This window comes from Podarcis gaigeae (assembly GCF_964106915.1).
Source record: "Podarcis gaigeae genome assembly, chromosome: 13".
NCBI lineage: Eukaryota > Metazoa > Chordata > Lepidosauria > Squamata > Lacertidae > Podarcis > Podarcis gaigeae.
This window is the reverse complement of record NC_139689.1, coordinates 12044054-12067806: the sequence shown is the minus strand read 5'-3', so window position 1 is coordinate 12067806 and position 23753 is coordinate 12044054. Positions and strand designations below refer to the sequence as shown.

At 42.1% G+C, this 23753-nt stretch overlaps 2 protein-coding genes and 1 long non-coding RNA gene across 3 annotated transcripts in view; 2 read left to right on the top strand and 1 right to left on the bottom strand.

Annotated features, from left to right (window-relative positions):
- Nucleotides 1–238: 238 nt before the first annotated feature.
- The window catches only part of LOC310829135, a 175909-nt gene continuing 152394 nt past the window's right edge, over nucleotides 239–23753 (top strand). The window contains exon 1 of the long non-coding RNA XR_014557180.1: nucleotides 239–310. This is a non-coding gene — a long non-coding RNA (uncharacterized lncRNA). The remainder of the gene's footprint in view (nucleotides 311–23753) is intronic.
- The window catches only part of ARHGEF15 (Rho guanine nucleotide exchange factor 15), a 289598-nt gene continuing 271721 nt past the window's right edge, over nucleotides 5877–23753 (bottom strand). Inside the window, exon 17 of the transcript XR_014557102.1 lies at nucleotides 5877–5895. The gene's annotated coding sequence lies outside the window, so the exon portion shown is untranslated. The remainder of the gene's footprint in view (nucleotides 5896–23753) is intronic.
- On the top strand, nucleotides 8105–9547 carry LOC310828974 (vomeronasal type-2 receptor 26-like). The gene has a single exon (XM_083707097.1). It carries the CDS (start codon nucleotides 8322–8324, stop codon nucleotides 9219–9221), a length of 900 nt encoding a protein of 299 aa, XP_083563223.1. The 5' UTR covers nucleotides 8105–8321; the 3' UTR covers nucleotides 9222–9547.

Below are 23753 nucleotides of genomic sequence, written 5' to 3'. Positions count from 1 at the left end.
TTTATATTTTTCTATCTGACTGTAAGGTGCTTCAGTTGCTTTGAAAAAAGTACCGTATTTTTCGCTCTAGAAGACGCACCAGACCACAAGACGCACCTAGTTTTTGGAGAAGGAAAACAAGAAGAAAAAAATTCTGAATCTCAGAAGCCAGAACAGCGAGAGGGATCGCTGCACAGTGAAAGCAGCAATCTCTCTTGCTGTTCTGGCTTCTGGGATAGCTGCGCAGCCTGCATTCGCTCCATAAGACACACACACATTTCCCCTTACTTTTTAGGAGGGGAAAAGTGAGTCTTATAGAGCAAAAAATACGGTAGTTAGAGGATAGGACTTTTTGCAGCTTTCCTGGGTTCTGTATTGTGCAGGGAATTGGGTTTCCTGGACAAACCAGAGAATTCTCCTCTGCTCACCCACCCTCCCCTTTAGACCACCGGAGTTAGAATCATAGAATTGCAGCTTTGGGAGGGTCTCAGAGGGCAAATCTAGTCTACCCCCTGAAATGCAGGAATCACAGCTATTTTCCCTCATTCCTACATTTCAGGGGGTAGACTAGATGGCACTCTATTGAGGGAAAATCTACCGTATTTTTTGCTCTATAAGACTCACTTTTTCCCTCCTAAAAAGTAAGGGGAAATGTGTGTGCATCTTATGGGGCGAATGCAGGCTGCACAGCTATCCCAGATGCCAGAACAGCAAGAGGGATTGCTGCTTTCACTGCGTAGCGATCCCTCTTGCTGTTCTGGTTTCTGAGATTCAGAATAATTTTTTTCTTGTTTTCCTCCTCCAAAAACTAGGTGCGTCTTGTGGTCTGGTGCGTCTTCTAGAGCGAAAAATACGGTAATCAAGATGTTTTATAGATGGTACTTAACACCTATGAAAATAGCTAATATGTATAAGACAAAAACAAATTTGTGCTGGAGGTGTGGTAAAACAGAGGGGACACTTATACATGTTTGGTGGACCTGTGAAAAAATCAAAAGCTTCTGGAACACAGTATATGAGCTTAAAAAAATGTTTAAGTATAACTTTATGAAAAATACAGAAGCTTTTCTACTAGGAACAATGAACACAGGTATAGCAAGAGAAGATCAGAAAATAGTCCTCTATGCCACAGGAGCGGCAAGGATCCTAACTGCTAAAAACTGGAAAAAAGAAACTGTGCCAACAAATAAGAATTGCAAGACAAACTGTTAGAATATATTGAACTGACTAGATTAACAGAGGCAATTAGAGACCACACTAGACAAGAGTTTCAAAAAGCATGGGGCAAATGCAGAGAATACTTCACAAAACAGTGCCCTAAAATACATACCTGGACTTGTTTTGATTAATGTCTGCAGGAGACTTTGTGGATATATAAGTTATAATTAGAAAAATCTTAATAATTATTCATAAAGGAAACAGTTTATAAGAAGCAAATAAGGAGGCCAGATACAGCATAAAGGAATTCTTTTATTTGGTTGTTTGTATTGTTGTATGTTATGCTCATTGTATGTTATGCTCACGTTTAATGAGGCTGAATTTGTGTATTGGGGGTGGGGGTTTATGTTATGTTGTAAATAAAATTCCAATAAAACAAAAAATACAAGGAATCACAGCTATTTTACTACAAGTCTGCCTTTTAGCAATTAGCCTGAAATATGCTTTGCATCACTTCAATTACAACACAGATGGATGTGTGACTTAGTTGTGGGTGGTGTATAAATGGAGACAACAATGTTACTTTGTCTTATCTTCCCATCAAATAGCAAGTCGTTTTATTTGCAGAATGCTGACAAAATTATACCAGCACATCTTGGCCTTGGTGTTTGCTGTTGACGAGATCAATGAGAATCCCAGGATCCTGCCCAATGTCACTCTTGGGTTCCACATCTATGACAGCTATACTGATTCAAGGATGACCTACAGGGCCACTCTGGACCTGCTCTTTAATGCAAATTACTTTGTCCCCAACTACCAATGTGGCATCCAGAAAAATGTAATAGGAGTCATCGGGGGACTGAGCTCTGATACCACTTCATGCATGGCAGACATCTTGGGTCTGTACAAGATTCCACAGGTAGGACCTGAGCATCAGAGACAGAGAGACTTGGCACTGTAATCCATTCATCTTTCTTTCCAGCAGGAATTTGTTGATTCATAAATATGGAACGATACACTGGGGAAAAGCAAAAGGAGTTGAAATATATGGGAAATGTTTGGGGAATATAATATGGGTACCCAACAATGTGTATGAAATAGTGAGGATCTCAAGAATATGTGTTGAAAGATTATTCTGAAGGTGACAGATTGCTAAATGGGACTGCTAGGTGGGATCATACCTACGGGACCGCCTCTCCTGGCATGCCCCGCAGAGGACCTTAAGGTCCATAAATAACAACACTTTGGAAGTCCCGAGCCCCAAGGAGGTTAGATTGGCCTCAACCAGGGCCTTTTCAGCTCTGGTGGAACACCTTAATGTAGGAGATCAGGGCCCTGTGGGATTTGACACCTTCCGATGGAGCTGTTCCGCCTGGCCTTTGGGCTGGATTCAGTCTAACCCCACCTCTTATTTGTTTATTTATTTTATGGAACCCCTTATATGAGATTTGTATATAAATTTTCCCTCTGCTCTGTTTGCTAGCCCATGTAGGACCAGCATTGATAGTTGGCCCCGGTGAATATTTAACGTTTTCTCCGCTTATGTCTTTGATCTATAGGCTACCACTAAAATGAAACTGTATTTTAAGATGCATTTTAAACTGTATTCTATCTTATACTTTAATCAACTGTTGTTGTTCGGGCTTGGGTTTTTTTTGGGGGGGTGTTAAAAAAATATATTTTTACTGTGAGTATATTCAGTATTAGCCACCCTGAGCCTAGTCTTGGCCGGGGAGGGCGGGATATAAATATATTATTATTATTATTATTATTATTATTATTATTATTATTATTAACAACTCTGAAAGCACGGCACTGGATGCTGAACTGGTGGGCTCAAGTCATGATGTTGATGCTAACTTACAAAGCCCCAAGCAGATCAGGACCCATTAACTAAGGAGTACCTTCCTCAATGGGATGCGGGTGGTGCTGTGGGCAAGCTTAGGACTTGCCGATCAGAAGGTCGGCTGTTCGAATCCCCGCGATGGGGTGAGCTCCAGTTGCTCAGTCCCTGCTCCTGCCAACCTAGCAGTTCGAAAGCACCTCAAAGTGCAAGTAGATAAATAGGTACTGCTCCGGCGGGAAGGTAAATGGCGTTTCCGTCTGCTGCTCTGGTTCGCCAGAAGCGGCTTAGTCATGCTGGCCACATGACCCGGAAGCTGTACGCCAGCTCCCTCGGCCAATAAAGTGAGATGAGCACCGCAACCCCAGAGTCGGCCACGACTGGACCTAATGGTCAGGGGTCCCTTTACCTTTACCTTACTTTCCTCAATACCCACCAATCCATGGTTTGAGATCAGATGGGGAAGTCATACTTAATGTCCTACCAATAGTCGTAGCCAAAAGATGATAACAAGGACCAGGGCTTTTCCAGTGTTGGTGCCCCAATTGTGAAAATCCCTCTCTGGGAAACTAGGAAGTTTCCCCACATTCTTCACGTTCAGGAGTCAATCAAAAATTTGTTTGTTGTAGTTCTGGCACTGGGGAGACAGATCTGGCACTGAAGGCAGCCCTGTTTAGGGAAGTTTTTAATGACTGACGTTTTAATGTCTTTTTAATCTTTTGTTGGAAGGCACCCAGAGTGTGGCTGGGGAAACCCAGCCAGATGGGTGGGGTATAAATTAATAATAATAATAATAATAATAATAATAATAATAATAATAATACAGCAGTACTGCTATTGTACTGTTGTGCTGCATTGCTTGAATGAGTTTTAACCAGGGGTAGACAACCTAAGGCCCGGGGGCCGGATGCATCCCAATCGCTTTCTCAATCCAGCTTGCGGATGATCCGGGAATCAGTGTGTTTTCACATGAGTAGAATGTGTGCTTTTATTTAAAATGCATCCCTGGGTTATTTGTGGGGTCTGCCTGGTGTTTTCACATGAGTAGAATGTGTGCTTTTATTTAAAATGCATCTCTGGGTTATTTGTGGGGCATAGGAATTTGTTCTTTTCCCCCCCAAAAAATATAGTCTGGCCCACCACATGGTCTGAGGGACGGTGGACCAGCCCCCTACTGAAAAAGGTTGCTGACCTCTGCTTTTGATGGTTTTAGATGTTTTAATATTTACTGTAAATGCTATGGTGTTTTTATATTTTACTGACATTTCATTGTGCGTTATCCTGGACTCCTTATGGTGAAACAGTAATATACACAAAAATAATTAATTAAAAACTACATGAATGTAATAGGAATCAATATATACAGAAACAGTTGAGCAAGACTATATGTGTTTGTGTATTTGTGTGCAAGCAGAGGGGGCATTGCTCTCAAAAAAAATTGTGGAGTATATACAATTGCGCTGTGAAAAAATATTCGGTTAAATGGCAATGTGATCCACACTCTTGTTCCCATTCTTACATGTTTGCCTTTTTTTCAGATTTCATATGGTTCATTTGAATCACAAGCAAATAATCTAATTAAGTTCCCATCCTTTTACCGCATGGTCCCCAATGAAGCCCTTCAGTACCAGGGAATTATTCAACTACTTCTGCATTTCAGATGGAAATGGGTTGGGTTTGTCACTACGAATAATGAAGGGGGAGAACATTTCTTGCAGATCATAGAGCCAATGCTTTTCGAGAATGGGATCTGTTCAGCATTCACAGAAAGAGTTGTAAACAATCTGCATTTCACTGGTGACGTATTTGATCTGCTGAAAGATACAAAAATTTTATCACCAGCTTTTTTGACAAGCAAAGCCAAGGCAATTGTTATATATGGGAAAACTGGGACGATTTTATGGTTGGCAAATACTATAAAGGCATTGAAGATGGTTCAGTGGCTATTTCCTCAATATAAGAAGTCCGCTGAAGTAAAAGTATGGATTACAACAGCCCAAATTGATTTTGCATTACACAGCATTCAGAAAACTCTTGGGACTGATATACAAATATTCCATGGTGCTATCTCTTTCACAATTCACTCAAAGGAGCTTCCAGGCTTCCAAAAATTTATTCAAGATGTAAATCCTGGTTGGGCAGATGGAGATGGTTTTATAAATAGTTTCTGGCAACAGGCATTCACTTGTTCAGTTTTAAACTCCACGGAGACAATGAACACTGATGAAGTGTGTACTGGAGAGGAGATGCTGGAGAGCATCCCTTCTCCATATTTTGAGATGAGCATGAGTGGCCACAGCTACAGTATCTATAATGCCGTCTACGCTTTGGCACATGCTTTGCATGCTATGCAGTCAGCTGAATCCAGCCACAGAAGAAGGGTGCTTGCGGATATGCTGTCTCCTCAAAATGTGAAACCTTGGCAGGTAGTGTTCTTTTCCTCTAGAAAACCTGGCCACGTTCTGGAATTTAGCAGGGCAATGGTTAATTTTGTAAAGCATTCTCTTATGCCAACTGGCCTATTCAGTTGTTTGCTTTTCTTTTTCTTATAATTTTCTTTTCTTACCATTTCATTCGTGTGTGTGTGTGTGTGTGTGTGTGTGTGTGTGTGTGTGTGTGTGTAAAGGTAAAGGGACCTCTGACCATTAGGTCCAGTCATGACCGACTCTGGGGTTGTGGCAGTCATCTCATTTATTGGCCGAGGGAGCCGGCGTACAGCTTCCGGGTCATGTGGCCAGCATGACTAAGCCGCTTCTGGCAAACCAGAGCAGCGCATGGAAACACCGTTTACCTTCCTGCCGGAGCAGTACCTATTTATCTACTTGCACTTTGTGCTTTCGAACTGCTAGGTAGGCAGGAACAGGGACCGAGCAACGGGAGCTCACCCCGTCGTGGGGATTCGAACTGCCGACCTTCTGATCGGCAAGTCCTACACTCTGTGATTTAACCCACTGCACCACCCGCGTCATTCATATATATTCATATATATATATGAGAATATATGAGTATGAATATACTCTTTATATAAAAAGTAAAAAAGCAATTGAAGAAAAAATATAGACAGTAAAGCAGGGAGGGGGACACATTCAGTTTTAGATGAACCAGTCATTTTGTGGGGTTTTGTATAGTCTTGATGGTATCTTAGGCTGTGCACTGATGTTTTATGTGATGGTGTTTTATGTAAATGGTGCAGAATGTTTGGTTCTAGTGGACGCGTGTTCCCTCCTAAAGGAAAAGAGCTTAAAGATATTCAGGAAAGCTATGGAGCAATCTTAATAAGAATACCACAGCACCTTATATACATTTTTAATATCTCTCCACCTAGCTCCATTCATTCCTGCAGAGGATCTCATTCAACAACAACGCTGGAGATGAAATTACATTTAATGAACATGGAGAATTAGTAGCTGGATTTGATATTACCAACTTGGTCACTTTCCCAAATCAATCCTACATCAGGGTCAAAGTGGGAAGGCTGGATCCTCAGGCACCTCCTGGGAAACAACTCACCATTGATGAGGACAGAATCAAATGGCAAAGAGGCTTGACTCAGGTGAGGAAATAACTGCACAGTCTCTCCAATACAGTGGTACAGTGGTACTTAATTCGTTCCGGAGGTTCTTAACCTAAAACTGTTCTTAACCTGAAGCACCACTTTAGCTAATGGGGCCTCCTGCTGCCACTGCGCTGCCGGAGCACGATTTCTGTTCTTATCCTGAAGCAAAGTTCTTAACCTGAGGTACTATTTCTGGGTTAGCAGAGTCTGTAACCTGAAGCGTATGTAAACTGAAGTGTATGTAACCTGAGGTACCACTGTACCAACATTCATTTGAAGATATGTTTGTAAGCCACCTGGCAGAAGATCTTGTCCTTTAAGAAGTACTGAAAGTTCTACCAGTAAATATACAAATGACAACAATATTAAAAGTGCACCATCCAGAAAAAAACTCCTCTAACAAGAACTCAATTACAGATAGGTAGCCGTGTTGGTCTGCCATAGTCAAAACAAAAAAATTCCTTCCAGTAGCACCTTAAAGACCAACTAAGTCAGTTCTTGGTATGAGCTTTCGTGTGCATGCACACTTCTTCAGATACACTTCTTCAGATACATGTGTATCTGAAGAAGTGTGCATGCACACGAAAGCTCATACCAAGAACTGACTTAGTTGGTCTTTAAGGTGCTACTGGAAGGAATTTTTTTGTAAGAACTCAATTAATGTCAGAGGATGTTGTCCATTATTCTCTTCTGTGAAATCCCTGAAGCTGGCTTGCTGGCTGGTTTGTTTGTTTCATAAACTGCACTCCTTGATTGTTAAAAATACCTCAAAGTGCTTTACAAGAAGACCAAACAAGAAAATCTAGGGGGAAAACGTAACTACTTTAAAACATACCAAAGTCAAAATACTAAAAAAGATTATAATTTCTGCTTCGTGGCATTAAATTGAATCTTCTACCGTTTGGATGATGTTTAATACAGCAGGTAATTGTCACCCTGAATGTGCTACCTGTGCAATTAGGAAGAATATATTTTGCACGATTAGTGGTCTGCTTTACTGGTAGATTATCTGATGTACGATTAATGCTCCTAGATGTTCTCTGAATATTAAACTCTTCAAATATATTTGAATAGGTGCCACCGCTTTCAGAATGTAATGCCATCTGCCATCCTGGTTATGGAAAGAAAAAGAAGGAAGGAGTTAAATTTTGCTGCTATGATTGCGTTCCATGTCCAGATGGGATGGTCTCAAATGAGAAGGGTAAGCCATGCCATGTTAAGATATATCAAACAGTACAATACATTGCAGTAATCTCTGAGAAGCTCTTTTGCAATTTTGTTCTCATTAAAGTGGGGCAAGGATTTAATGATGGAATTATGCATTTTTCCCATTGGTTATAAATAATATGTATACAATTTTAAGTTTCAACCAGTCTGAAGAATATGTTTTTTAAAGAAATGAAGTTACTACATTCTGCCATCAAGTTCTACTAACTTGAGGTGAAATAGAAATTGTGATTCTCCTTTAAGAACAAGACTGTGTGGAAAGAAGCTGAAAAGTCTTGTCAAAATCAGCAGGGTTGGCTCTCAAAGTTTTGCTATAATGATTCATGAGGATAAAGGGGGAAAAGAACGAGGTAAACAAGAATTAAAAAGAACATATGTCCTTCACATACAAAAGTCCAGATTTGATAACACGACTTAACTGTTTAAAATGTTTTAGGCATGAAGTTTTGAAGGGCTCCCTGGAGAAAAATATTAGGCTAGGTGGACATTGTTGTCTTTAAGAATAGCTGTACTGTAACTGGTTCAGATTGTAATGCATTGCTTTCCTCCCGTCCAGAAATGGAAACTTGTCTCGTATGCCAAGAAGATCACTATCCAAACAAGGGCAAGAATCAATGCATTCCTAAGATTCCAAACTTCTTAGCCTTTGATGAAACTTTGGCCATCATTTCAACATTCTCTGCTCTATTGTTGTCTCTGATCACAGCTCTAGTCTTTGGCATCTTCCTTAAGCACCGGGACACTCCCATAGTCAAAGCCAACAACAGAAGTGTCACCTATGTTCTCCTTGTCTCCCTCCTCTTGTGTTTTCTCTCCTCTTTACTGTTCCTTGGAGCACCAAATAAGGCGACCTGCCTTCTCCGGCAAACTAGTTTTGGCATCGTCTTCTCTGTGGCCCTCTCCAGCATCTTGGCCAAAACCATATCGGTTGTTTTGGCATTCATGGCTACCAAGCCAGGATCCAGGATCAGGAAATGGGTGGATAAAAGACTGGCTTATTCCGTTGTCCTCTTTTGCTCCAAAATTCAAGTAGGGATCTGCACTCTGTGGCTGGCAACCTCACCTCCATTCCCTGATTTAGACATGCACACAATGACAGAAGAAATAGTACTGCAGTGTAATGAAGGCTTCGTGCTGATGTTCTATTGCGTCTTGGGCTATATGGCCTTTCTTGCCACGGTCAGCTTCATTGTGGCCTTCCTAGCCAGGAAGTTGCCTGACAGTTTCAACGAAGCCAAATTCATCACCTTCAGCATGCTGGTCTTCTGCAGTGTTTGGGTATCCTTTGTCCCAACTTACCTGAGCACAAGAGGAAAATATATGGTGGCTGTTGAAGTCTTTTCCATCTTGGCTTCCAGTGCTGGCTTGCTGGGCTGCATCTTTTTCCCCAAATGCTACATTATTGTGTTGCAGCCTGAGCTTAACAGCAGAGAAAATCTAATACGAAGAAAGACATAAATGATAGAAGAGTCTGTTGTGGTTTTATTACATTCTTGGTATCTGCATAGAACTGTAAAAGAGGTGTAAATTTATTGTAACTGTGCAATAGAGTTATACTATTTCTGGATTTTGTTCTCTTGTTTTGTGGTTATGAAATAGTTGCTGTTTTAGTGGCCAGGGGGTTCAAAAGTTCAACTCTAAGTGCTGAAAGGTGTTCTGATATATTCTGTGTTTTATTGCTAAACATTGACTTATGTAGTAAACCTATCCAGACTAAGTATATCTCCATACATTTCTGGCGTTATTTTCATTTTCTCTTAGGGCTAACTGTTGGATCTGATTTAAATTTGGAGTGCAGGTCCTAAAAATTATCTTCATAATAAATATTTCTGTTACTGCCTTTACAAAAAAACCAACAACTTTCTAAGCTTGTGTCCATTCTCCAATGCATCAGTTTCCAAGCAAGGCACAAAATCAACAAGTGTTAAGCTCCAATTATCAATATTGAAACAACTGCAAGAAGACCAACACACAGATTTGTTTTTTGTTGTTTTTTTTAATAATAATAAAAAAGAGTAGAGTCACACATCCATTTTCTGGATTTGAGACTTCCTAGTTGCTTTTGATGCCATTTTTTTGTGGGGGGTATACCTTCTGGAGTAGAAGTGCCAACTGCCCATAGAAAACAAGAGAGAGACCCATAATTTTAGCATAGCTGAGACTGGACAGCAAAGCACTGAACATATCTAAGTCAATTCAGAAGCTGGGTGCTACTGTATGTGTGTCTCTATTTTTCTATGGAAATCAACAATGCCAGATCTTGAGCTGATGATGAACCATTCCTATTCTTTCATTATGCATAGGTGCAGCCCCTTTCAGTGTGCAATGATAACCGCCATCCAGGTTACAGCAAGGCGAAGAAGGAGGGGGAGAAGTCTTGCTGCTATGATTGTGCTCCGTGTACAGAAGTAATGATCTCTAACCAGGATGGTAGGAGGCGCAGACCGCAATTGGGGGTATTGCTCAGAATAAACCTATAGGCCCACCCCCTCCGTAGGGTTTCTCCGAGTGGCCCAGGTGTTTCTTGGCAGATGGTAAAATTCAGATAAAATTAAACAAAGGGGTGATCTTAGTAAGTAGGGAATATATTAATTTGGGGGAAATGAATTAATTTAATAGTAAGTTGCCTACAGGTGGTCTGGGGAAATAAATATGGTGATTCATTCTTATTATTGTTATTATTTATTGAATTTATATACCGCCCTATACACAGAGGTCTCAGGGCGGTTCACAGAATAAAATCAAGATATAAAACCACAAAATACCTAGTAAAAATAAAAACAACAACCCAATAGCCCTCCCTCAAAAAAAAAAACCACACACCACATTTTAAAAGGGCATAGGATGTAAATTAGATCAACCAAAGGCCTGGTTAAAAAGGAACGTTTTTGCCAGGCGCCTAAAGGTGTGTAATGAAGGCGCCAGGCAAACTTCCCTGGGGAGAGCATTCCACAGACAGGGAGCCACTGCAGAGAAGCCCCCGTTCTCCTGTTGCCACCCTCCAAACTTCTCACAGAGGCACACAAAGGAAGGCCTCTGAAGGTGATCTCAGGGTCTGGGTAGATTCATGATTAAAAGGGAAATTTATTTATTTATCTCCTGCCAACCTAGCAGTTCGAAAGCATGTCAAAGTGCAAGTAGATAAATAGGTACCGCTCCAGCAGGAAGGCAAACGGCGTTTCCGTGTGCTGCTCTGGTTCGCCAGAAGCGGCTTAGTCATGCTGGCCACATGAACCAGAAGCTGTACGCCGGCTCCCTCGGCCAGTAAAGCAAGATGAGCGCCGCAACCCCAGAGTCAGTCACAACTGGACCTAATGGTCAGGGGTCCCTTTACCTTTACCTAATTTATTTAGAGGCAGGTGTTTGGGGAAATTAAGTGGGTTTGTCTAAATCCAAGAGGAACTGATCTGGAGCAGGGGTGCAAGTTAAATGAAGAGCTTTTGTGGGGTGATTTGGGTGGGAAACCTGTTGACTTGCCACCACAATTTGTCCAGAAAGTACAGAAACTCAGCAAACCCCTACGAAGGCTTCTTAAACGGGCGAGCAGGGAGGGCGAGAAGCGCTGATTTGAATCATTGTTTTCTATTATTGCCACCAGGTGGCAGTACAGGACCGCTCTTTGAGTAAGATCCACCGCTGCTCCGAGAGCTGCGAGATGAGACATATGAGCTGAGTGGCCATATGAGAAACAGGGAGTTTGCAGTTTGAGGTTGAAGGGAGCCTGGGATTCGCCTGAAATGGCGTTGCGGCCTTGCAGATGGATGCACAATCCACTCCCTTAATGAACAAGGCAGACCTGTGCTGTCTGCTTAACGGAGTGCATTTCCCTCTGTTGTAAACAAATATTGCCCTTTTCCCTGATGGGGTATCCAAGAGCCCATATAGAGTCCTTACATAAGTTCCCTATTGGTAGGAGAGAATAACAGAGGCCAACCAGAGAATATTGAGAAGCAAAGCAGTTAGTAAGCTTGATCTTTATTGAACTGTTGCAACAGGGTGCTCCCCTCACCCACAGGAGAGAGGAGGGACCCAGACAAATGGCGTGCAAGGCCTTATAAAGACTTTTGAAATTGCCACCCTGTAGATCAAGACCACCCCCAGAAACATCATACATACATCACAGTAAAGGCGGTCTAAACATAAATTTGAATGTTGTTTTTCTCCTGTCCTTGTTTATCTCCTGTCTGGCAGGTTACTTGATTGGATTTCCTGGGAGCCTGGCCAATCTTTTGTAATGATAAATACTTAGTTCCTGGGCCAGGTCACAGGCTCACACCCTATTCAAACAGACATACCCTTAAGAGAGGATTTGTGAAGGAAAAGACAATAGGGAGGCTTTTCCACTTTGACCTTGCAGAGAAAACATTTGCTCAGTTTAGGAATCAAAATGGCTTGAGGTCGGTCTTCCTGTGCTGATCTATGTACGTGTGGTTATGAACATTACCATATATCTAAGACCTCAAAATTCCTATCACACCTCCTCTGTTTATACTCTGCACTTACATCTGCAAATATTGTAGAGCAGTCATGACAGCAAGATGTCTAAAACAGGCGTACCAAAAATGGTGCCCTCCGGATTTTCGCACTACAACTCCCACGAACCTCAGCCAGCATGGCAAGATTCTCAGGGGTGGTGGAATGTGTAGTGCAAAACATCTAGAGCAGCTGTGGGAAACCTTTGACCCTCCAGATGTTTAATTGCAGCTCCCATCAGCCCCAGCCAGCATGGCCGATGGCCAGAACTGATGGGAGTTCTAGTTCCGCAACACCTGGCGAGCCAGAGATTCCCCAAACCTGATCTAGACAGAGAGCACCATTCAGGAGGCAGAAGTGCTTCTGAATACCTTTTCTGGGAACCTCCAGAGGGAGGGGAGAGTGCTGTTGTGCCTGACTTCCGGAGGCGGCGCGAAACAGCAATGGCGGTCCTCTTTGCGCTGTGAAGAGGGGCTCCGCGAAAAAGGGTCGTCCGCTACGGCAAAGCGGAGACCCATCAAGAAAAACCGCAGGCAGAGTGAGCCTGCGGCCGTGGGACTCGGCGGGCGCCTGGAGCCCCCCCAGAAGCGGGGAAGGAGCCTCGTAAGAGGCTCCGGAACGTGAAAGGGGGAGCGGCGCTGTGAGTTCATCGCTCTTTTCGTGGAAGCAAAGCCGCGCTGCTGCTGCTGATGAGCGCTGACCTTTCTTCTTGAAATTATCGGAATTGGAGCAACATACCCGTGAGTAAGGGTCCTAAATTTTCTAACTAAACTGAAGAAATTCGGCCGAAAGCGGGAGGCGAGTAACAGGAAGTCCGCCTCCTGACTCTGCTAATTAGATCAAAGCAAGGGCTCGGAAACGAGCTGAAGTACTTAAAAAGGGATTGTAAAAGTGGAACAAAGGGTGCATTGAGAGACTCTGTATTTTGAAGATAAAAAGGAAAGAACTGTGGATTGTATAGACTTTTATTCTTTAGAACTACTCTCCAATTTTTGGGCTAAACGGGGCTGAAAGAGATAACCCCGTCATCGGGCTGCCAGTGCATAGAAAAAGAACTGTCAAACTGCTGTCAAACTGACGACATTGTTGCAGAGATCGAAATTGTTGCATAGACTGAGATACTAACATTAAACATTGTTGCATGGACCTGTATCGATACTTTATGGCTGGATTTTAAGAGATTAGAAGTTCTGGAAACCTTCCTTTTGTGTTTGGGAATTACAAAACTCAATATGGGGAATTGAGGAACTTCAATGGCGGAAAATAGTTCCTTTCTTTTTTGAAGCTTTGAAATACTCCCCCTATAGGACTGTGGAAATATAGTTGCATGGGAACTGAGCTTTATTGAAACTTTTTGTGGTTCTTTTTATTTATATTTGGGACTTGTTTTTCCCATGGGACAAAAGACCATTTGACCTTGAACAGAGGCAGGTGTGGAATGAGCGGCACAGGGAGAACAAGAGCAGCTAAAGCTAAAGATAAAGAAAAAGAGAAAAAATCTGGGCAACTTTTGCAAACAACTCTAACTCATCACCGCAGATCATCTGTCCCAACTGTGCTGACAGCACAGGAGGTGGAACTAGTGCAGCCTGCTGCAGAAGACATGGCAACTGGAGGATCTGAAACAGTTTTAAAACAAATTTTGGAACAATTGGCAGTTTTAAACCAAAAAGTGGACAATCAAACATCAAAGATTGACCAAGCTACATCCTCTATTGGCAAATTAACTGAACAGGTTTCGCAGCACACTCAGGCAATTGAGAAATTGCAAGGAGCTACGGCAGAAAACTTTAAATTAGCTGTGGAAGCCAATCAAAAAGCAGAACAGGCGAACTTAAAGGTGGAGGAAATTAAAGGAGAGGTAAGACCTTTGAGAAGGCAGGTAGGGGAACAACAAGCCTACCTGGCATTGGTTGAATTGAAAAGTAAAGATAGTAATCTCAGGATAAGGGCTATCCCGGAATTGGAACAAAATAATCTAGAGGGATTTTTGACACTTTTGTTCTCCAAATTCTGGGGAATTGAGGAAGAAAAGGACTTTAAAATTGTGACAGCCTTTAGACTGGGAAAATCAGTAAAGAAAGACAAGCCCAGAGACTGTTTGGTTGCTCTGAGATCAAGAGAAGAAAGGGATAAGATACTAGGCCTACATTTTAAGAAATCTTTGGAGGTAGAAGGTAAAAGGGCCGAAATTTACAGAGATATACCCAAATATCTCTTGGAACTTAGGACTACCTATATAGATTTGACCAAATTGTTGAGACACAACGGAATTCCTTACAGGTGGGAGTTTCCACAAGGACTTTCATTTACTTACAAAGGAAGGAAAATAAAGATTAAATCACCTGAAGACCAGCAGAAGTTCCTACACGACCACGAGGAGGACCTGCAAAAAGGAGCTGCAGCTTCTTGGCCTCCACCACCACCGGGACCATCTCCAAGAGTTATACCACCAGGACCAGGACCAGCATTACCTCCCCCGGGATCGGGAGGAAGCTTAGATACCCCATTGTAGAACCCGTCAATTGATTCAGGATGTCTCTACAGCTTCTTAGTTGGAACATAAATGGCGGAAACTCCCCGGAAAAAAGAAGGAAAGTCTTTCACATTTTGAAAAAGGAACAATTGGACGTTATCTGCCTACAGGAAACACATGTGACAAGGCTCCATAGAAAAGTGTTAATTAACAAAAGACTAGGCCAAGAATTTATTTCTTCAGACAAAGTTAAGAAGAGAGGAGTGGTGATTTACGCAAAGGAGAGCCTGTCACCGAAATTTTTATTTAAAGATGAATATGGCCGAATTTTGGCGATTGAAATACAGACGCAAGGAGAAAAAATTTTGATATTAGGAATATATGCTCCAAATGAGGGAAAGTCGGAATTCTTCAGGAAGCTGCATGAGACTATGCTGGATTATTTGGACTATAGTAACATCATTATGCTGGGTGATATGAATGGGGTTGTGTCTGTAAATATGGATAAGTCACAAAGTGCCAACATATCGAAAGACGGCAGACTACCCAAAACTTTTTTTGAAATGACAGACAATATGGACTTAGTAGACATTTGGAGGGTTAAGAACCCCCTAGGGAAAGAAGGGACTTTCTTTTCTGAAGCTCATCTGACATGGACACGAATCGACCAAATCTGGACAACTAGAGGACTGGCACCTAAGACTAGAAAAGTGGAAATCTGCCCAAAAACCTGCTCCGACCATAATGCCTTGAAAGTGGAATTGAGACTAAATACAACCGGATCCTTTAGATGGAAAATGAATGACACTATTCTAAGAGATCAGGAGATTGTTAAGAAGGCCCAAAAAACTCTAAAGGACTATTTTGAGATAAATTTGAATACTACTGTGGAAAAAAGAACAATCTGGGACGCAAGTAAGGCAGTCATGAGAGGGTTTCTAATACAACAAAACACGATTAAGAAAAGGCTCTGGAATGAAAAGAAGGAGAAGATATTGGAGAGAATAAGAGAAGGTGAGAAAAAATTAAGATCTAGGCCTAAGTCGAAGGACGTGTTAAGAGAAGTGAAATTCTTCCAGGCGCAATATTCAAAACTGATAAACCAAGAGGTGGAATGGAAAATTAAACAAATGAAACAAAGATCCTTCGAATCGGCGAATAAGTGTGGGAAACTGCTAGCTTGGCAGTTGAAAAAGAGACAAAAGCTTAATACGGTTACAAATCTAGAGATTGAAGGGAGAATGGTTCAGAAACCCGAGGAAATCAGAAAGTGCTTCCAGAGGTACTTCAAAGAACTTTATACACAAGGGCCGCAAAAAGCCTCAGAGGTGGATCAATTTTTAAAAACTAATGGATTACAAAAAATACCCCTGGAAATGAGAACAAACCTGAACTGTAATATTACACAGCAAGAAATTGAAAGTGCCATTCAAAATCTTCAACTTGGCAAGTCCCCAGGCCCGGACGGCTTAACCTCCAAATATTATAAAGTTTTAAAGGACTATTTGATACAACCTTTGATGGAGGTTTGCAACCAGATAATGGAGGGAGGGAGGGCACCGGAAACGTGGAAAGAAGCTTTCATCACATTGGTACCTAAATCAGAGACTGAAAAGACCCAACTTAAGAACTACCGCCCCATCTCACTCCTAAATGTGGATTACAAACTTTTTGCAGATATTTTGGCAAATAGACTTAAAAAAGTACTAAATGAAGTGATTCACAAAGACCAGGCTGGCTTTCTCCCTGGTAGGCATTTGTTTGACAACACAAGAAACATTATTGACATTTTGGAACTTCTACAAACAAATCTGAATACCAGAGCGGTTTTGATCTTTGTTGATGCAGAGAAGGCCTTTGATAATATTTCTTGGATGTTTATGAAGAAAAATTTGGAAGGGATGGGAGTGGGGCGGGGGTTCGAAAATGGTATAGAAGCAATCTACACAGAACAAAAAGCTAAATTGATAGTAAACAATGTGGTGACAGAGGAGTTTAAAATTGAAAAAGGGACACGCCAGGGGTGCCCCCTATCCCCCCTATTGTTTATTTCAGTCCTGGAGGTGTTGCTAAATATGATTAGAAAGGACCGGTTGGTTCGGGGAATTGAGGTCGGAGTGAAACAATATAAATTGAAAGCATTTGCAGATGACTTGGTATTAACACTTCAGGAACCAGTCTCCAGCACTAAAAGAGTGTTAGAATTAATTTCTGATTTTGGTCGGGTGGCGGGGTTTAAGTTAAATAAGCAAAAAACCAAGGTTTTAGCAAAAAATTTGACAGTTACAGAAACAGATGAGTTCTCTAAAGAAACGGAGCTGAATGTGGTTAAAAAAGTAAAATACCTAGGGGTGTACTTGACCTCCAAAAATTTGAATTTGTTTAAAGATAATTATGAGAAATGCTGGTCAGAAATCAAAAGAGACTTGGATATATGGTCAAGACTGAAACTTTCCTTGTTAGGCCGAATAGCTGCTGTAAAGATGAATGTATTGCCGAAAATGTTATTTTTGTTTCAGGCCCTACAGATCGTGGACAAGGTGGAATGTTTTGGAAAGTGGCAGAAGGATATTTCTAAGTTTGTTTGGCAGGGCAAAAAGCCCCGAATAAAGTTTAAAATATTAACTGATGCGAAAGAAAGAGGGGGATTTGCCCTGCCAGACTTGAGGCTATATTATGAATCTGCAGCCTTCTGCTGGTTGAAAGATTGGATTTTATTGGAGAACACTGATGTCCTGGATCTGGAAGGGTTTGACAATGCGTTTGGGTGGCATGCATATTTGTGGTATGACAAGGTTAAAGTGCACAAATTGTTTAAAAACCATATTGTCAGAAGAGCAATTTGGAGGGTCTGGATAAAATACAAAGACTTATTGGAGAGTAAAACTCCGAGGTGGCTCTCACCGGTGGAGGCCAAGGCTCGTAAGAGACCCAACATGGAGGCCCATTGGCCTAAATACTGGGAAATAATTGAAAAAACTGGAGACAATTGGAGGTTGCTAAGTTTGGAGAAATTGAAAACTAAGGTACGAGATTGGTTGCACTATGCGCAAATTCAAGAGGTATTTAAAATAGATAAAAAAGTTGGATTCCAGGTGGAAAAATCGAAACTAGAGACTGAATTGTTAGAGCCAAAAAGTAAACTACTTTCGAGAATGTATAACTTGCTGCTTAAGTGGAATACACAGGATGAGACAGTCAAATCCGCTATGATAAAATGGGCTCAGGATGTGGGGCATAACATTATGTTTGCAGACTGGGAAAGGTTATGGAACACCGGTTTGAAATTCACGGCATGTACTGCCTTGAAGGAAAATATTATGAAAATGGTATACCGGTGGTACATGACCCCAGTCAAGTTAGCCAAGATATATCATCTGTCTGACAACAAATGTTGGAAATGTGGAGAGGCGGAAGGGACATTCTTCCATCTCTGGTGGACCTGCCCGAAAGTGAAGGCCTTCTGGGAAATGATCCATAATGAACTAAAAAAGGTATTGAGATTTACCTTACCTAAAAAACCAGAGGCCTTCCTTCTGGGCATGGTGGACCAGAGAGTGCTTAAGAAGGACAGAACCTTTTTTATGTATGCTACCACAGCAGCAAGGATCCTGATTGCAAAATACTGGAAGATACAAGATTTACCCACGCTGGAGGAATGGCAATCGCAGTTGATGGACTATATGGAACTGGCTGAAATGACTGGCAGAATCCGAGACGCGGGAGAAGAAACAACTGAGGAGGATTGGGAAAAGTTTAAGGACTATTTGAAAAAACACTATAAGTTGTATGAATGTTAAAAAAAAAATGCACCTTTCAGGAAATTCTAGCTTCAGCAAATGTAAGTTATTGGAATGAAAATTAAGACACAAGAATTCAGAGGTAAAATAATGAAACAACTTTATTGTGTTTAATATAAAACATATAAGAATTGAGTGACAGTAAAATTGAAAATAGGGAACATGATAAAATGGAAGTTACAATAAGTTTTGAAATAAGTTAACAAATTGCTGATGCCTTATAAGACAGAGAACGCAGGGTTCGGAGGATGTGAGGAAGTCCTATAGGTTAGATGGAAAAAGAATATGGAAATTTGTTATTTATATCTCTCTTTCATATAACCACTCTTTATTCTTTTTTCTGTATTTCTGTATCTTTAAAAAAGCAATAAAAAATGTATAAAAAAAAAAAAAGAGAGTGCTGTTGTGCCTGAGTCTTGCTTGTGAGTTTCCTGCAGGGATCTGGGCCACTGATCTAACCCAGCTGTGTCAGCGGTCACAATGTTTGCGCATGCCCTGTCATGACACTACTGTGGTACCTCGGGTTACATACGCTTCAGGTTACAGACACTTCAGGTTACAGACTCCGCTAACCCAGAAATAGTACCTCGGATTAAGAACTTTGCTTCAGGATGAGAACAGAAATCTTGCTCCGCCGGCGCGGTGGCAGCAGGAGGCCCCATTAGCTAAAGTGGTGCTTCAGGTTAAGAACAGTTTCAGATTAAGAACGGACCTCCGGAACGAATTAAGTACTTAACCCGAGGTACCACTGTACTGTATTATGGAGGTACTTTCAGACAACCTGGTTATTGAGCATTCAACCCGATTTGATTGGATGACGGTGGCTATTTAATGTGTGGTTAGTTTGCAGGGAGGTTAGAGCATGTTAGGTCAAAAGCCGGCATTCTGCTACACTTTCAGGTGCATTTCCCCCCATTGCTTTTGTTATAAGAATTTTAAGGTCATATATTAAAAAATAAATGTTCATAACTGTATATATAAACCACATGTCTGAAACCCCACAGAAAAGGTCCCGAACAAATTGACCTCAAATATTTCTCTGCAAGGTCAGAATGGGAAACCTCCCCATTGTCTCTTTCCTCACAAATCCTGTCTTAAGGGCACATTCCAGATATGAACAGGGTGTGAGACTGTGACCTGTGACCTAGATTCAGGAATTATAATAACAAAAGAGTGGCCAAAATCCAGATAATGCAATCAGGTAACTTGCCAGACAGGAGATAAACAACACACAGAGGATTCTGTTTTAGACCACCCCTTCTGTGATGGATGGATGGATGGATGGATGGATGGATGGATGGATGGATGGATGGATGGATGGAGTATGGGGGTGGATCCTGGGCTACACCCCTTCTGTGATGTATGTATGATGTTTCTGGGGTTCGTCTGGAGTTTGAAGGTGGGCAATTTTAAAAGTGTATATAAGGGCTTGCACGCCTGTGCTGGAGGTCTTCTCCCCCCCCCCGCCTGTTTGTGGGGGGCAGCACCCTGTTGCAACAGCTTTAATAAAGATCAGGCTTACTAGCTGCCTTGCTTCTCAATATTCCCTGGCTGGCCTTTGTTATTTTCTCCTACCAATAAAGAACCTAAAAAGAGGACTCTATATGGGCTCTTGGGTACCCCATAAGGGGAAAAATGAGCAGCTTTTTTCTTATAACTCTTGGGTCTCCAGCTGTTTTTCAACTACAACTCCCATCACCCCTACCTGGCAGGACCAGTGGTCAGGGATGATGGGAATTGTAATCCAGAAACAGCTGCAGACCCAAGTGTGGGAAATTCTGGATCTAATGGGAGCCTATCATAGCTGCGTTGCACAATTCCCCACTGGGAAAACGGTGAAAATGTCCGCGAGAACCCGGCAGTTTGGCAACCAAGGTCGGAAGTGGGTTTTTTTGGCGAATTTCAAAAAAAAATGTGTGCTTTTTGGGGGGGAAAGCTCAACAACTTTGCTAAAAGAAACCTCAACAGCTTTTGTGTCCAGATCTTCATCTTCTGAAACATGACAACCCTACATGACAACGCATGACAACCCTACATAAAGATCACATGTGCATTAAAAATGGAAATCCTTTACTATAATCGGCTGTAGTTCCAAATATGAAAATAAAGTTTATCCAAAGGAGGGAACCCTCTGAACCACGTCTCTACCCATTCCCTTTTATCTTTACCGTTGCTGCTTTCTATTATGGCCACAAGCTGGCAGTATAGTACCACTCTACAGACTCGAGGAGCCCGCCACCGCTTGCTCTGAACTGCTAGATGTGTGGTTTGGGGGGCTGGCCCAGAAATGGCGAATTTGCAGTTTGGATTTGTGATAGGAATTTTGAGGTCTTAGATATATGGTAATGTTCATAAGCGTACCAACCAAGCACGTACATAGAGCAGCACAGGAAGACCGACCTGGAACCATTTTGATTCCTAAACTGAGCAAATGTTTTCTCTGCAAGGTCAAAGTGGGAAACCTCCCCATTGTCTCTTTCCTCACAAATCCTATCTTAAGGGCACTTTTAAGATATGAATAGGGTGTGAGCCTGTGACCTGGCCCGGGAACTAAGTCTTTATCATTACAAAAGACTGGCCAGGCTACCCAGACAATCGAATCAAGTAACCTGCCAGACAGGAGATAAACAACATTCAAATTTCTGTTTTAAGACCGCATTTTCTGTGATGTAGGTATGATGTTTCTGGGGGTGGTCTTGATTTACAGGGTGGCAATTTAAAATATCTTTATAAGGCCTTGCACACCATTTTTTCTGGGTTCCTCCTGCTCTCCTGCGTGTGAGGGGAGCACCCTGTTGCAACAGATCAATAAAGATCAGACTTATTAACTGCTTTGCTTCTCAGTTTTCTCTGGTTGGCCTCTGTTATTTTCTCCTACCAATAGGGAACCTACCGTATTTTTTGCTCTATAAGTCTCACTTTTTCCCTCCTAAAAAGTAAGGGGAAATGTGTGTGCGTCTTATGGAGCGAATGCAGGTTGTGTGGCTATCCCAGAAGCCAGAAGAGCAAGAGGGATCGCTGCTTTCACTGCGTAGCGATCCCTCTTGCTGTTTTGGCTTCTGAGATTCAGAATATTTTTTTCTTGTTTTCCTCCTCCAAAAACTAGGTGCGTCTTGTGGTCTGGTGCGTCTTATAGAGCGAAAAATATGGTATGTAAGGACTCTATATGGGCTCTTGGATACCCCATAAGGGAAAAGGGCAATTTTTGTTTACAACAGATTAAAAGAGGAAGGTGGGCGTCTGCTGGAAACGGCGTCCCAGCCTTGCAGAGGGAAGTACAAGCTGCTTCCTGCTAATGCAACGCAGACTGTGCCGTCTGCTTAGAGGAGCGTATCTCCCTCTGCTTAAAATCCATCTGCCCATAAATTTGCAAATACAGTGGTACCTCAGGTTACATATGCTTCAGGTTACATACGCTTCAGGTTACAGACTCCACTAACCCAGAAATAGTGCTTCAGGTTAAGAACTTTGCTTCAGGATGAGAACAGAAATCATGCTCTGGCGGTGCGGCAGCAGTAGGAGGCCCCATTAGCTAAAGTGGTGCTTCAGGTTAAGAACAGTTTCAGGTTAAGAATGGACCTCCGGAATGAATTAAGTTCTTAACCTGAGGTACCAATGTAAATCAAATATCTCAGAGATACTCCAGAGCTCTCTCATCCTATGGAAGATAAATCCTTTAGAATTTCCCCTGGAACTGCTCGTCCCACAAGATGGGGGAGCTTTTTTGTAACAATGCTTTAATTCAACCTTCCCCCCAAAAAACCAGCCTCTCAACCTAGGGTCCCTAAATGTTGTTGGACTACAACTCCCATCATTCCTAGCTAGCACGGCTGGTCAGGGATGGTGGGAGTTGTAGGTCAAGAACATCTGGGGACCCCAGGTTGAGAAAGGTTGCCCCAAATGCTGACTTCTGGATCTTTGGGACTACAACTCCCATCATCCCTGGCCAGTCTAGTGGCTGGGACTGTGGCAATCACACAGGGTCCCAGGACGTTTGATGGTCTATTGATCCCTGTGCCACCACACAGAGTCCAGGCAGTTGTTAACATTAACAAATAATCAAGTTTATTTTATAAGCATGAACAAGTTTACGGTTTCAGTTAATTTTTCTTGTCAGTTTCTTAGTTTCTATACAGGCTTATACTTTTCCTAACAACTGCTAACTGATTATCCCAACTGTCTATCTGACTCCTCCTATCAGTTCCTCTCACTCTCTCACAACACAACTCGACCAACACACAGACTTATCCTCCCTCTTCCTTCTTCAACTCCCAACTCCCAGCTGACTTTCCAGCAACTCCAACTCTAACTCTGACTCCTCCCCTTGGGTTCCCACTGACCAATCACTTCACACTCATTTAACCCTTTCCTTCTGACCCACCTAGGAGGGCAAAGGCCCAAGGACTGATGGGGATTGTAGTCTAAAGATACAAATGAAACCTTAATACTGTTGCGCAACTCCTGAGCACATAAAGCAGGAGTCAGCAAACTTTTTTCAGCAGGGGGCCGGTCCACTGTCCCTCAGACCTTGTGGGGGGCCTGACTATATTTTGGAAAAAAATATGAATGAATTCCTATGCCCCACAAATAATCCAGAGATGCATTTTAAATAAAAGTACACATTCTATTCATGTCAAAACACCAGGCAGGCCCTACAAATAACCCAGAGGTGGATTTTAAATAAAAGGGTACATTTTACTCATGTAAAAACACGCTGATTCCTGGACCGTCCGTGGGCCGGATTTAGAAGGCGATTCGGCCGGATCCAGCCCCTGGGCTTTAGTTTGCCAACCCATGGCATAAAGGATAGTCACAAAGGATGGCAACAGATCTTGCTTCCCATTGCATTTACCATTTTTACCTGCCTGAAAAGTGATACTGCTCTTTAACCTGAAGGATAACTGTTATTGGGTGATACGGAAGGGGGGGGCATGTCTTCTTCACCTTCTTCTTCGCTACAATATATCAATTTATTTCCAATTGTCAATGTCAAAAGGGACTAAAATCTATAAAATTCATACAAAATCAACGTGCCAGTTTGCTCAATTTCTCTAGGACTCCATCACACCTCCCCTGTCCAGCATAATCCCTCAAGCAAGGTGTTAAGACCCTAATCCTGTCAAATCGCTCTGATCAGCCATTCCTCTAGGCAATGTCAGGTGGCAGACTATGCATATTTGAGACCATTGTTTTCTGATCCCCAGGAATTGTTTATCTGTGCATATCTCCAGCTCTGCATAT

What these genes read in the sequence shown, in the direction of transcription:
- LOC310828974 (XM_083707097.1), top strand. Translation starts at nt 8,322, where the DNA reads ATGGAAACTTGTCTCGTATGCCAAGAAGATCACTATCCAAACAAGGGC.